General features: G+C 38.6%; 1 protein-coding gene across 1 annotated transcript in view; it reads left to right on the top strand.

Moving 5' to 3' along the window:
• Nucleotides 1-14,049, top strand: part of LOC107585868 (metalloprotease TIKI2) — a 68,893-nt gene that overhangs the window by 732 nt on the left and 54,112 nt on the right. The window contains exon 2 of the mRNA XM_016273037.1: nt 2,500-3,069. Coding sequence (XP_016128523.1) covers nt 2,500-3,069 — 570 coding nt within the window. The remainder of the gene's footprint in view (nt 1-2,499; nt 3,070-14,049) is intronic.

The following is a 14,049-nucleotide window of genomic DNA, read 5'->3' as shown; positions in this document are numbered from 1 at the left end:
ATATATATATATATATATATATATATATATATATATCTGCACGATCTTTTTCCTCAGAATACAATTTATTCTAAACATAACGGCCTGTCCACTCAAATACGTATAGCCTACATTTAGCAACAAATTCAAACTTTTTTTTTTTTAAATTGCTATTTTAAAATAAAACATGGACTACTTTTGCTGTGAGGTTCAGTGGCGTTTTCGTTTCTTATTTAATTATTATGCATGATCTTGTTCTTCATATCATTAACAATAGCCTAGTTATAATGCAAATCTTAATAGGCATTAGACATTTTATAGTGACATTATGTTTGCTACAAAGACAAATATTGTTATATAATTATTATATTTGTTGCATTTCAGTTATCAATTGAGCAATAACGGAACATCTATTTTAAAACAACAGTTATTTAGTGGCGTCCAGCCAGCCGCGTGTCACTTCTTGTCATGTAATTATAGAAATCTGGGCCAGAAAAAATTATTTTTGTGCCAAGTGAAATACTGCTAAAGTCTTGCCAGTGCAGTGCCAGTTTATGTGTCAAAGGAAAAAGGGGGAAGCCCCACGGGTGAATAGACTTCAAATGCATCTATATGGAAAAAATTCACTGACCCCCATAAACTGATCAAGTTTCATTGAGACGAGAACTGTTAAAGTAGTTTTCGAGCATATTTACTTCATTAAGATTTGGCAAGTGCGCTAGGCTGTTTAACGCAATTAATGCCTCGCTTTCATCTGAGCCATACATCGTTAGAGGAGGAGAGATACATTATATTCCATCAACATATGTAATATCGACTATCCCAAGTTTCAAAAGAGATTGGTTCTTCACTCATTCAACACAGCTTTTGTGTATTTTTAGGCAGAAATGCAAAGGCTTTGTTAAATATAAGACTAAATGTAATGCATTATGCAGGTTCTACCTTTCGATTTGTTTTTGACAATTACTGTTTATCTTTTCCTGGAGATTTATATCATTAATGGTCCCATTGTCCAGGACATGACCTGTGCATTCTTAATGTAATTCATAATGCGCGAGTACTGCCAGGCCTGTTTTTGGTTAAGAAATTACTCCATAAAACAGAGCAGAGGGTCTGTGAATGTAACTTGCTCATACAGAATATATTACTTTAGTGTATAAGCTTCTCTCCAGTAAAGCTTGTCAGTGTTCGAGCCATTTCCACAGGAGTCCAAATACAATATGAAGACACGAGCAGTCGCGAACACATAGCCATTTAGGCGTTAAGAGCGAAAAAATACAAAGAAATAAATAACTGCAGTTTGTCGATGCACATTAAAATCAATGAGAAATAAGGATGTTCGATTAAAAAAAAGTAATATTAATTTAAAAAGCTAGTGTCAATACGTGCCAAGTTCTTAAAAATACAATCTAAACTTTGTATTATATGTTGGTTTCATACATTCTTGAAACACATTCTACCATTTTTAAAAAATATATATATATTTTGATTTTATGAGCCTAAAATGTCACGTGGTGTAACCATCAAGGAAAAAGTACTAAAACACTTTGTGAAGTCCTTATTTTCAAAATATTTACTTAAAAAAAGTTTTCAAAGTAATTTTAAGGTAATTCTATACACAAGTATATACATATGTGTATATACTACACACACATAATGACATAAAGGTATCCTCTCTTTTTTCACATGACAGCAAAATTATATTCTGCATGTTACACCCTGACAAATATATTAAAATTACATTAATTCAAAAATAATCATAGAGGAGCTGTATTCAAATAATTTCTGTATGAACAGAATTTCTTAATGTAAGTAAGCATAAGATATCTGGGGGGAAAAATAGTCAAACATCACTTGCAATTCTTTCTGCACTAATTAACATCAGCTCTGACTCTTGGCTAATAAACTCTCAACTGCTTTTTCCTGATCTGAGGTGGTTGAACAATTCATTAAATTGAAAGGTTGACCGTTTAAGAGTGAGTTGTTCATTGAAGGTTACATTTTACAAGGGCACAGCTATTGACAGCCTCAGCAACTAGTAAATTCTTTAAAGTTTCAGAGGGTGCAGAACAGCAGAGGTTTGCAGCGCTGCCGAGTGTAAAGGCCCTTTTTACGAGGAGAGGCACACTGTAAACTAAGAACCCCAGTTAAACATTTCCACCACAGATTTAATACGCCAACTCTATCAGTGCACTGGCATGAACCGAGTCCTCTGTGACACAACTACTACGGTGCTTTTTTTCCCTCGGTTTGACTTCGAATAAGGAAAAAGTTGATGCAAATGAATGCCTGTGACGTGTGGAATTCAGTTTGAGATTGTTGTATCAGTGTCTAACACTTCATCAGTCTGCTTTATGCAGTTTATTATGATTTCTCATGATAATAAAATTGATATTTACCAAATATATAAGCTAATCTTCTCAATATGAAGTTATTTGAGTTGTAACACTGATGTATTTCTTTCAGTCTGATGTTTGACCCTTTGACCCTAAAATCTCCTCTTCGTTTTTCCTTATCAAGCAGAAAAACATGAACTCCTTCCTGTGGACCGTGAAACGGCCTCCTCCTTATGCTCCGTCCTATCTCTTTGGGACAATCCACGTCCCATACACTCAAGTCTGGGACTACATCCCTGAGAGCTCGAAACGGGCCTTCCAGAGCAGCACCAATGTGTTCTTTGAACTGGATCTCACAGATCCCCTAACCATCTCAAAACTCACTAGCTGCCAGCTTCTGCCCAACGGAGAAAACCTCCAGACGTTACTGCCGCGCGATCTGTACCGCCGACTCAAGCGCCACCTGGACTATGTCAAACACATGATGCCCTTCTGGATGACGGCAGACCAACGTGGCCGAGGACTTTATGCCGACTATCTCTTCAACGCCATCGCAGGGAACTGGGAACGCAAGAGGCCCGTATGGGTGATGCTGATGGTGAACTCGCTGACGGAAGCAGATGTGCGGTCGCGGGGAACTCCGGTGCTCGACCTGTTCTTGGCACAGGAAGCCGAGCGTCTCGGAAAGCAGACAGGTGCTGTGGAGAGGGTGGAGGAACAGTGCCATCCCCTGAATGGACTGAACTTCTCACAGGTCAGTGAGCAGGCAACCAGACAGAGAGTCCTGTGTGTGTGTTTTGGCAAGGGTGCATGGGAGATCCACTGGTTAAAAAAAGGTGTTGTTATGGATTAAGTGATTATGAATATCCACAGACAAACAGAGCAAGGAGGAAATGAGATAAAAGTCTGACACAAAGTCTGGAGTTAAATCAGAGGGGGAGGGAGAGCAGCTGTCAGGCTGATAGATTGGTGTGGAAATCAATGCTAAATAAAATTTATGAGCTATAGAGGGAGAAAAGAGGATGACTGTCTGCCTGTGGGGTCGCGCTGTCATCTGACACGTCTTGATTATCCTATTGCTGCCTGTCGAATGTAACATTAGAGTGAAAGATGGACAAACTAACCTAATTGTTTGATGATATGCAGGTGGAGGATATCCAGCTTTTATTTCTGCACTGAAAAATTAGTGGGTTAAAGATATGTATAGAGCGGAGGAGTTATATTAAACAGGCAGAGTGTTTTGTTCCTTGCGTGCCACACACATACACTACACTATTTTACATAGAATTTATATATTTCATTTCATATATATGCTTTAAAAATGAATAACTTTATATATATATAGGAAGTAATACATTTCAAAAACTATATATGAAATTTATTACACACACGTGTGTGTGTGTGTGATTTAAAAAATATGTAAACCTAACCTCTTATTTTATATGGTTTTTAAAATGTTAAATTATATAATTTAGTTTTTGTAGTCATCAATAGGTTAAATTATTAAATTCTATTACATTTTATTTATATAAACACACACACACACACTATGAAATGAATTAGACATAATTATCAGAATTATATTATAAATACAAAGGTAATTTAAAAAGTATATATCAGTTTTTTTAATAAGTCTAAACTATATATATATATATATATATATACACACACACAAAAAAATATATATATATACACGACGCACACAAACACACACACACACACACACACACACACACACATATATATATATATATAATACACATTTAAAAAATATTGTTTTGCTCTAACTGCGGTCTCATAAGGCCTTAACACAGCCACAATACACTGCTTACCACCACAAAACCTGCATAGGTGGCAGCAACACAGACATGAATGCTCACACTGCAACTGAATCTGTGAGCCGGGGCCCCTGTGTGACAGGCAACAGGGCTCCTGTGCTAATTTGAGAGGGTACAGGGGCAACGTAGCCTCTCCACTTTCATCAGCACCTCCTAACTATGCTGTCAAAAAAGAACATGCCTGCAGGGCCTGCCAGCCAGCGTACCCCTGTAAGGAATCGTGGGAAATGTGGACCCAGCACAGGGTGACAGCTCTCTCATCTTCAATCTGGAAGAGGTCAAAATACCACTCTCATTCCCAGGCTGACAAAGTCAAAATATCTATTTTTTTAATGTAGCAGCAAAATAATACTTTCAGACAGAATGGGTTTTAGATAGAATTACAGTTTGGATATTTATTGCATCAAATATTTCTTTGAGTATGAGTTTATTTTTCACTGCATTGCGTTCATACGCTAAATGTCACCAGAATGGGCAGAACAGATGGAGTTAGGCACTGCAATATGAACTATTACAAAGTACTCTTAATGATTCTAGAAGTCTCTGCTTTAGATTCTGGCGAAGGCTCAGCCAGCGATCCATTTTAATCATAGGGCTAATCAGCAAGCTTTTGAACATCTGAATTTCCTACAGCTTTCCGCCCAAAAATAGTCCCAGAAGAAGTAAAGAGCACGAAATGAAAATGACAGGCAAATGATTATGCTGTATTAGAATCTGAGGGATAATTTAAGCGCTGTGCTCTCCTGGAACGCTCAAGCAGGAGTGAGGTCAGACGGCAAGATCATGCGTGGAGGCAAGAAGGAAGGGGTTGGATGATGTGTAGGCTGTGGTGTCGCTGCAAGGCTTAATCTGAAACATGAGCCGCGGGATTGTGGGAGATCAGAGTTGGGAACGCTTCCAAATGCCGCTAGCCGGCGTATTAATCGTTCCCAATAAAAGTAACTGCCTACGATATCCTCAAACTTGCAGCGCTCTCATTCTCGAGCTTTCGTGGCGTGAGTCATCAGTTGTCGCTGGCATCTCCACACCAGGATTTGTGTCAGCCGCCCTGGCCTTCACCTTGGGTTAAAGCAGTTAGCCTGACCTCTTCCTCTCTGTTCGCCAAGAGCTCAGGAAGTGCTTTGAGCTCAAAAGGTGCTACAGAAAAACAGGTCCCCATCTCAATGCTGATGTAGTTCCTCGGAGGATAATGGGGTGCGATGCCTGGAGGATAGAGCAGTTTGCCTGGCCTGGCACAGATCCACGTCTGGCTCTCGGATGGAGTGCAGGGGGAAGTTGAGGAGCATTGGGGAGGGTTTGGCTTTCTCCTTGAAGCAGGAGTGCTGAGTTTCAAAGGCCACATTGAGCGCATGGTTGATCTCCAGCTCTGCAAACATGGATGAACATGGACAGCTGGGTATAGCAACACACACTTGCACACTTGCTTAAAGCTTAAAGTGTGCAGAATACACCAAGCGATAGCAGTACCAGGTGTCTATAGGGATGAAGGGCAAGTTGTTTATCTCTGGTTTTGTGAGAAAAGTTCCCATGATGCATCAGTGGACTGAATGCCTCATGCCTATGCTAAAGCAGGGTACGCAAGCATGTGCTTATTTATTCATCTTGGGGGGTCCATTGTAGCTAGCATTTGAACATTGGGAGAGGAGACAAAAAATGTACAAGAGCATATCTATGCCTCCTCCAGCTCTGCAAACATGGATGAACATGGACAGCTGGGTATAGCAACACACACTTGCACACTTGCTTAAAGCTTAAAGTGTGCAGAATACACCAAGCGATAGCAGTACCAGGTGTCTATAGGGATGAAGGGCAAGTTGTTTATCTCTGGTTTTGTGAGAAAAGTTCCCATGATGCATCAGTGGACTGAATGCCTCATGCCTATGCTAAAGCAGGGTACGCAAGCATGTGCTTATTTATTCATCTTGGGGTCCCATTGTAGCTAGCATTTGAACATTGGGGGAGGAGACAAAAAATGTACAAGAGCATATCTATGCCACCCTCCTCTGGGCTGAGGTCAAAGGTCGCGGCCTAGACCACCTCATGGATACTATAGTCTCTGTGTGATACTGGCTAGCAAAGCAGAAAAGTCACAAGGCTATTTTAGGCTCTGTGTAAGGAATGAAAATCCCACTGCAAACTCAAACTCAGACTAACAGAATAAAGTTACTGGAACTCACACTTTAGCAGAAGCCACATCTGTTTTCAGCTGTGAAGAAGTGCTGGAGTGTTGATGGACCTTAGAGGGATAGAGTCTGTTAAAATGGAATTAACAGAAATATATAGGTCAAATACAACAGAAATATTCGTACACTCACTGTGTAGTTGTCATGAGCTCTTCGTCATATTGTTATACAGCAATTAGTTCCAGTCCACTAATTTGTTTGTATCACTCCGCTTCTCTGTGTTTGCTACAGAGAATTCAAACTGTATTAACTACAGTCTTTTTGTTGGCAGAGAGAAAATAAACCATACTGTATAACCCAGCCATATTGTGAATGAAATGTCAGTTACTTTATATTATTTGTTAACAACTTCTTTTTCGTAAGTTTGAGGTCTGTAAGGTTTCTTATTATACTTTTACTAAGCAAGGACATATTAAATTGATCAAAAGTGACAGTGAAGACATTTACAATGTTATAAAAGATTTTTATTTCAAAGAAATGAATTCTTTTGAACTGTCCATTCAGAAAATCCTGGGGAAAAAATCTATCACGGTTTCAAACTAAATATTAAAATATAAAAGCAGCAAATTTTTTAAATAATAAGAAATATTTATTGAGAACCAAATCAGAATATAACAATGATTTCTGAAGAATCATGTGACACTGAAGACTGGAAAAATGATGCTGAAAACTCAGTTTTGCCATCGTATATTAAAATAGAACAGTTCTTATAAGTTGTGATAATATTTCTGCATTTTTAAACACATAACCACAGCCTTGCTTAGCATAAAAGACTTCTTTCAAACTACTGTAGCAACTTACAGAACATCACAAGCAAACGACAGAATCACAGCCATTTACTTTTGCTTGTATGCTTATTGTTTAATTAGAAATGTTATTAGGAATGATACCATGATGGAAAAAGTGTGGAAAATTTCCATCATACATTTGGCAAATGTCTCAACTGGCTTATGTTCAAAACAGTTCGTCATCAGTATTCAGCTACAAATATTTACTAAGCACTCCATGCTGTAACCATTTGATGGACCTCAGATAAATAATGCATATTTAAATGATAGAATTAAGGAGAATCGGACTTTTGCCACATTTAAATATTTACATTCCAGGTCTCATGTGTAAGAACTGGGCGCTATGATCTGCTGGCATGAGCAACAGCGTGATGGAAAAAGCAGCCACCTCTGTGCTCCTGCTGGATAACCTCCTAGCCCAAAATATTCTCCTTACCTCTCTCTGTCTCCAGTTTTTTTCTCTCTCGTCCTCTTTGTGGAGGCTTTTTGCACACCTCTGTGACACTCTACCTGCAGAATGGAATATGAGTGTCAGCATGCAATGGAATTAGAATGACTGGAGAGTTTGAATTATATGGGAATGAGAACACATGAGCTTCAGTCTGGTGGAAGCAAAGATGTTATCATCAAATTCTTTCGCTCCTGCTGGATAACCTCCTAGCCCAAAATATTCTCCTTACCTCTCTCTGTCTCCAGTTTTTTTCTCTCTCGTCCTCTTTGTGGAGGCTTTTTGCACACCTCTGTGACACTCTACCTGCAGAATGGAATATGAGTGTCAGCATGCAATGGAATTAGAATAACTGGAGAGTTTGAATTATATGGGAATGAGAACACATGAGCTTCAGTCTGTTGGAAGCAAAGATGTTATCATCAAATTCTTTCCTCATTGTTTCAAGATGGTATTGGAGCTTAGTGTTTTCACGTGACTGATTGGATGATGTTTTAAGCATGTCTTTAAATATTACCCAAGATTCTGGCACTCTCTATTTCATAAATGCTTCTGACTCAGGAATGACCTCGGTTTGTATATCCACAACTTCATTTTCTCATGTACCCATCATGCTGTTAAAGGAATGCAATTTCCATTTGGAGGATGTCCACTAGGGGACTTAAGCCTTCAATGATATCAAGAGCAAATGTGCGTAAAAGTGGCCCCGGAGCCAAATCAGGCGATCTGCGGGGGCCCATGAACATACACACGGCAGTCAAACTGCTGGCCTAATTACTTAATTGGCCTTTCTAATGACTAAATTGCCCCCTGCTGTCCAGAACCACTTAGACAATTATGTATTGGCCTGAAAAGGAGGCTTGCTCTGGAACTCACTGAAGTGGAAAAGCCAAGCCATGGATACCGTGAATGTTTACTTTCATCAAATGGGAGGTATTTAGCTACATCAAAGTGCCATCTTACCCAGAGCGTGGCACACACACAGCGAGGAAGCAGTGCTCTGCAGGACCAACTCTCTGTCTGTGCTGAGGGTGCGGCCTTCCTCGCACGCAGAGGAAATTATCCATGCAGTACACACTGAGGTTTGTGCCCCACAAACATCCTGTTTCTGCGGCTTGCTGTCAAGTTTAAAATAGACATAGATACGGTTAATATGTGTAATGAATTCTGACTCAACAGCAAAATATGTGTCTGCAAGTCTCACTTACACTATTAAAAATAAAGGTGCTTCACGATGCCATAGAAGAACCTTTTTGTCTAAATGGTTCCATAAAGAACCTTTAACATCCGAAGAAGGTTCTTTGTGGCGAAATAAGGTTCTTCAGATTATAAAAAGGTAAGAAATAGATGGTTCTTTAAAGAACCTTTGACTGAATGGTTCTTTGTGGAACCAAAAATGGTTCTTCTATGGCATCGCTTGAAGAACCTTTTGAAGCACCTTTATTTTTAAGAGTGTATGCTCACCAACAACTGCATTTTTTTAATAAAGACTCAGTAAAACCAGTAATATTATAAAATGTTATTGCCATTTAAAATAACCAATTTCTATTTTAATATGTTTTTAAATGTAATATATTCCTGTGATGGCAAAGCTGAATTTTCAGCAGAGAGTACTTGTGTCTTCAGTCACGTGATGCTTCAGAAATCATTATAATATGCCGATTTGATGCTTAAGAAACATTTCTTATTATTAATGTTGAAAACAGTTGTGCTTCTTAATATTTTTGTGGAAACGTGATACATTTTTAGGATCCTCTGATCAATAGAGAGTTAAAAAGAAAAGCATTTATTTGAAATAGGAATCTTTTGAAGCATTATAAATGTTTTACTGTCTATTTTCATCAATATAATACATGCTTGATGAATAAAAGTATTAAGAAAAATATCTGACTGACCCAAACTTTTTAATATTTTATATATATTTATATATTTTATATATTACATATTATATTAACAAAGGTGGTGCTTTGATTGCTGTAGTGGCGGTGCTTTAACAGGGATGAATGTAGAGCTTTAGTGCCTTGCTGACAGTCGGTATTACCTTTATCTCGCTAAAATATAGCTTACTGTCTAAGTGCTAAAAACCTTCTCCTTTAAAGAATTGCCTCTAAAATATTCAAGAAAAAAGACGAGTATAGTGAGTCAATCTAAATCTCATTACTCAACTAACCCAATCCTAATTTATATACAGTACACTTAGGCTTTGCTTGACAGGGTTAGATGAGCATGCTGCTCCCAAACTTTAATTTAAAGCATCATATAAATGTCTTATCATACAGAAATTGAGGCTGATTTTGTGCATGCAGGTTGCTGTTAACAGTGAGTGGACCCTGGTGCGTCCTATTGTTAGTGATTCATGAAACATCTTACTGACTGAATGAATGGTCTTTCTCGTTAAGTCTGTTGTGCTACAGTATTCCAGCCCTAATGAATTCTGCACATTGGGGCTAGATCGTGCTCGAGCAGCAGAGCTATGAGCTCCCAGCAGCTGGGAATGCACAAGACAGAGTGCTATTCCACACAGCTGTGATCCCAGCGCCAAGATCCAGCTTTCTGTTCCTTTCTCTTCATCTTCTTCACTGCATTCCTTCTTTGAGAATGGAACAGTCATTTCATCTTTGCTTTAATGGCCTCACGTCACGCGAGAGGTCGCCCACCGGCTGTCTTACCTATCAGCGAGAACAAGGTCTAAATACAGTATAAAAAAACACACACACACAAATACAAGCAATGGGTGTAACAGAGTTACATCGGATAACACACTACAAATACTCTTCAGACAGTCAACAGATAAAGAGGTTTTCAGAGTGTTCCCTCTTCATAGGAAAGATTCTGCGGCGACTGACCACAAACATGGCACCCTTTCAGAAATATGAGGAGACTTTCCAGCATTGCTTTTGTTAATGGAACACAGAACAGAGATTGAAATGAAACTGAAATATATTTGTCATGTGCACACTCAAACTACTTGTGTGGTCAACTTCATCACCTTTAAGAGTGCATAATTGTAAGACAGTGCCTTTAAATAAGAAAGTGAATATTATATGTATCAAAGGTTTGGGGCCAGTAAGTTGTTTTTTCTTTAAGAAATTAAAATTTGTATTCAGAAAGGAAAATTGTGATTAATGTAATAAGAAATTAGCACAAAATCTGCATATTAAGAAAAGATCCTGTGACACTGAAAACTGGAGCAATGGCTGCTGAAAATTCAGCATTGCCAACACAGAAATAAATCAAATTTTAAAATATATTAAAACTGAATTTAATTAAATTGTCATAATATTTCACAATAAAACTCTTTTTATTGAATTTTTAATAAACCTTGCTGACTGGCATAAGAAGAAAAAAACATCTTACCTACCCTTCCCCAAACTTTTAAATGATAGTGTGTGTGTGTGTGCACATATGTGTATGTAAGTCTATACAGTATATGTCTATATTTATCTTACTAATTTAACTAATGCTACATGGGCAGGGGAAGCAATGTGCCAATAATATTTTTGTCTTAAAGGGATAGTTCACCCAAAAATGAAAATTCTGTCATTAATTACTCACCCTTATGTCGATCCAAACACCTTAAAGGCAGAGTAAGTGATTTTTCAGACACTTTAAAAACTGATTCGGGCCAATCAGCAATAAGGGGCATGTCTACTCGTGATGTGGAGGAGAGCATGTTCAGTGCATGGGACGGACATTAGCCGAGCCAGCGACAGAAAGATAGAGATGGCGGATAAAAAACAAAAGAGGAAAACGTCTGCGGAACGATAAGGCAAGAAGTAGGGCCCGTGTAAATATCGGATCAGTTTTCCAGCGCTGGAGAGAACTCAAGGAGCGGAGGCCTGTGATCGGACGCCGAGGTTGCTTTGTTTCTTCTCAATTGGTGAGTAACACCGTGTCTACAACAGCTAAAGTCTGCCTACACTGGACGCGCTCAAACGACCGTTGAAAACCATTTGAAATGTGTGTCAGCACGTCATAAATAGAACCCGGCAGCAGTTTTCTGTCAGGGATTTGTTGTGCCGCGCCACTCACGTCCGTAGACTCGGTGTAACATTGGTTTTGCTTTGTTTCACAGAACTAATTGTTGCCTGGGTTGCGTACGTATATGTGGGGCGGAGCTATCAGAATAGGGGCAAGACCCTTTTGGGGTAGGGGCGTGTTTGTTTTGGTGATTTCAAATATAAACATTGGCTACCAGAAATCCCTCACTCTGCCTTTAAGACCTTCGTTTATCTTTAGAACACAAATTAAGATATTTTTGATGAAATCTGAGAGCTTTCTTACCCTGAATAGACAGCAATGCAACTACCACGTTCAAGACCCGGAAAGGTATAAGGACATTGTTCAGTTGTGTTGCTGTCTATGCAGGGTCAGAAAGCTCTCAGATTTAATAAAAACATATCTTAATTTGTGTTCTGAAGATGAACTAAGTTTTTAGGTGTTTGGAACGACATGAGGGTAAGTAATTAATAACATAATTTTCATTTTTGGGTGAACTATCCCTTTAACACATTTCAACCTCTTTCAATCAAATCTTAATGGATAAAATCAAGTCTCACTTTACATTATTCAACACTGAATACTCGGTCTCAAAAATCTGTAAAATTACAGAAGTTAAATTAAATAAATAAACAGCAAACACTGTTTCATGATAATCCAGAAACCTTCCATTCTAGGTTACAGTGGATCTAGGGGTCTTTTTCTGCATCTTATCAGGTCCATAGCTCACATGGACAGCCTCTCGGTGACCTCTGCTCTAATACGATCCATACTCTCCCTAAACACTCCTCTGGGTCCTGCCCGCACATGTCCACACAAAGCCCATGAGTCGAGTAAAGATGGGAATATTGCTACTTTTGTGACCCCTGGACAAGCAGGCACGTGCATGCAGAGTAAGAATCATTGCCCTAATCACAACATTCACGATCCTAATGGACAGTTTTGCACTATAAAGATTCAGCCAGACTGCTATTGTTTGAACAGATGCTGCTATCCACTGGCTAAAACACAGCTCTCTTCTTCTTTTATCATTTCTACCTCCGCCTCAGACAAAGTTTTCATAGCTCGCCCCCGCCACGTTAGGACTGATGTGAAAAACGCCCGCTGGATCGCTTGAAATGCAGCTTCTCTCATAAAGTTTTACAGGCATGCACATAAATCCTCTGATTCCCTGTCAACCTCTTCCCTTCAAAACCGGTTTCCCATCACTTTGTCACCGTAACCTCTGTGGTCTCGGAGTCCGAACAACCCCTGATCATCAGCGCCTGAGGGATAAAGACAGGCTTCAGTGATATTAACAAGGTCTCGTACTCAGTTACACAGTTATCGCCATTCTGCTCTTGAGAAAGGCATCATGGGAAAGATTGTACATCCCTTCATCCATTTTTTTTAATGAGATCAGAATGAGATCAGACAAATTCAGTCCCACTTCATCAATAAATGAGGGATGTAAAATAGTTTGTGGCTGTTAGAGAGTGGATTATATTGCTACATGTGGAACCAAGTACATCTACAGCACTTGTTTATGGCATTTGGAGGGCTTTTTTCCCCAGTCCATCTAAGACGACAGCAGATAGGTCCAGATAAGCACACGATTAGGTTTCTGCACTGCGCTGATACTGGTTTAGTGCCAGTGACATCACGGGGGAGATGCTGACACGTATCCATTACTAACAGTTCATCACCCAGTCTTGTTTTATCCCCACTCCTTTATTCTTAAATATTCTTAACCCATCTCTTCACAGCCTTCATTCAGTGCTCATAATGCTCTTTACAAAGCATAAAAATGATAGTTTACCAAAAAAAATAAAATTCTGTCTTCATTTACTCACCCTATAGTGTCATTTCAAACCCATAAGATTGACTGTCTGTCTGCATGGAACATAGACGTGGTTATCAAGCAGAATGTACAAGCATCTCTTTTCCCTACAATGACAGTGAGCATAATAAATACTGTATTTTATTAAAAATGTAAATAAATGCTGGCACTGAAATACATAATGAAAGGGGGCAATAAAAAAAGAGAAACAAATAACATTAAAATTACATTTTTGGACATTGATTCATTTAAATGTAAAAAAAAAATATATATATATACAGTGGTGTGAAAAAAAAAAATATATATATATATATATATATATATATATATTAGTTTTTAATGAAGGATTTATTTTTATTAGTTTGGCACTCCTGGTCCCTTTTCAATTTCACTGTGTGGACAAAAAGTAGTTTTGACATACTGCTAAAAGTTTTGTATGAAAGTGATATGTTTAGAATGACATGAGGGTAAATAAATGGTACTAGAATTTTCATTTTTGGGTGAACTATCCCAAATGTCATTGCTGAAAGTTTTTAGTTCTGTCTTTGGTTGATAAATTTCCTTTGCTTACATTCCTTACAGTGCACAAAACTGTCCAACCTTCAGGCTGTCCTTGAGTTAAATACTTCTCCCTCCCTGTTTTTATAATCTCCCCCCCC

This window comes from Sinocyclocheilus grahami, unplaced genomic scaffold (genome assembly GCF_001515645.1).
Source record: "Sinocyclocheilus grahami isolate Dianchi unplaced genomic scaffold, SAMN03320097.WGS_v1.1 scaffold75.1, whole genome shotgun sequence".
NCBI classification, from domain to species: domain Eukaryota; kingdom Metazoa; phylum Chordata; class Actinopteri; order Cypriniformes; family Cyprinidae; genus Sinocyclocheilus; species Sinocyclocheilus grahami.
This window is presented reverse-complemented; position numbering and strand designations above follow the sequence as displayed.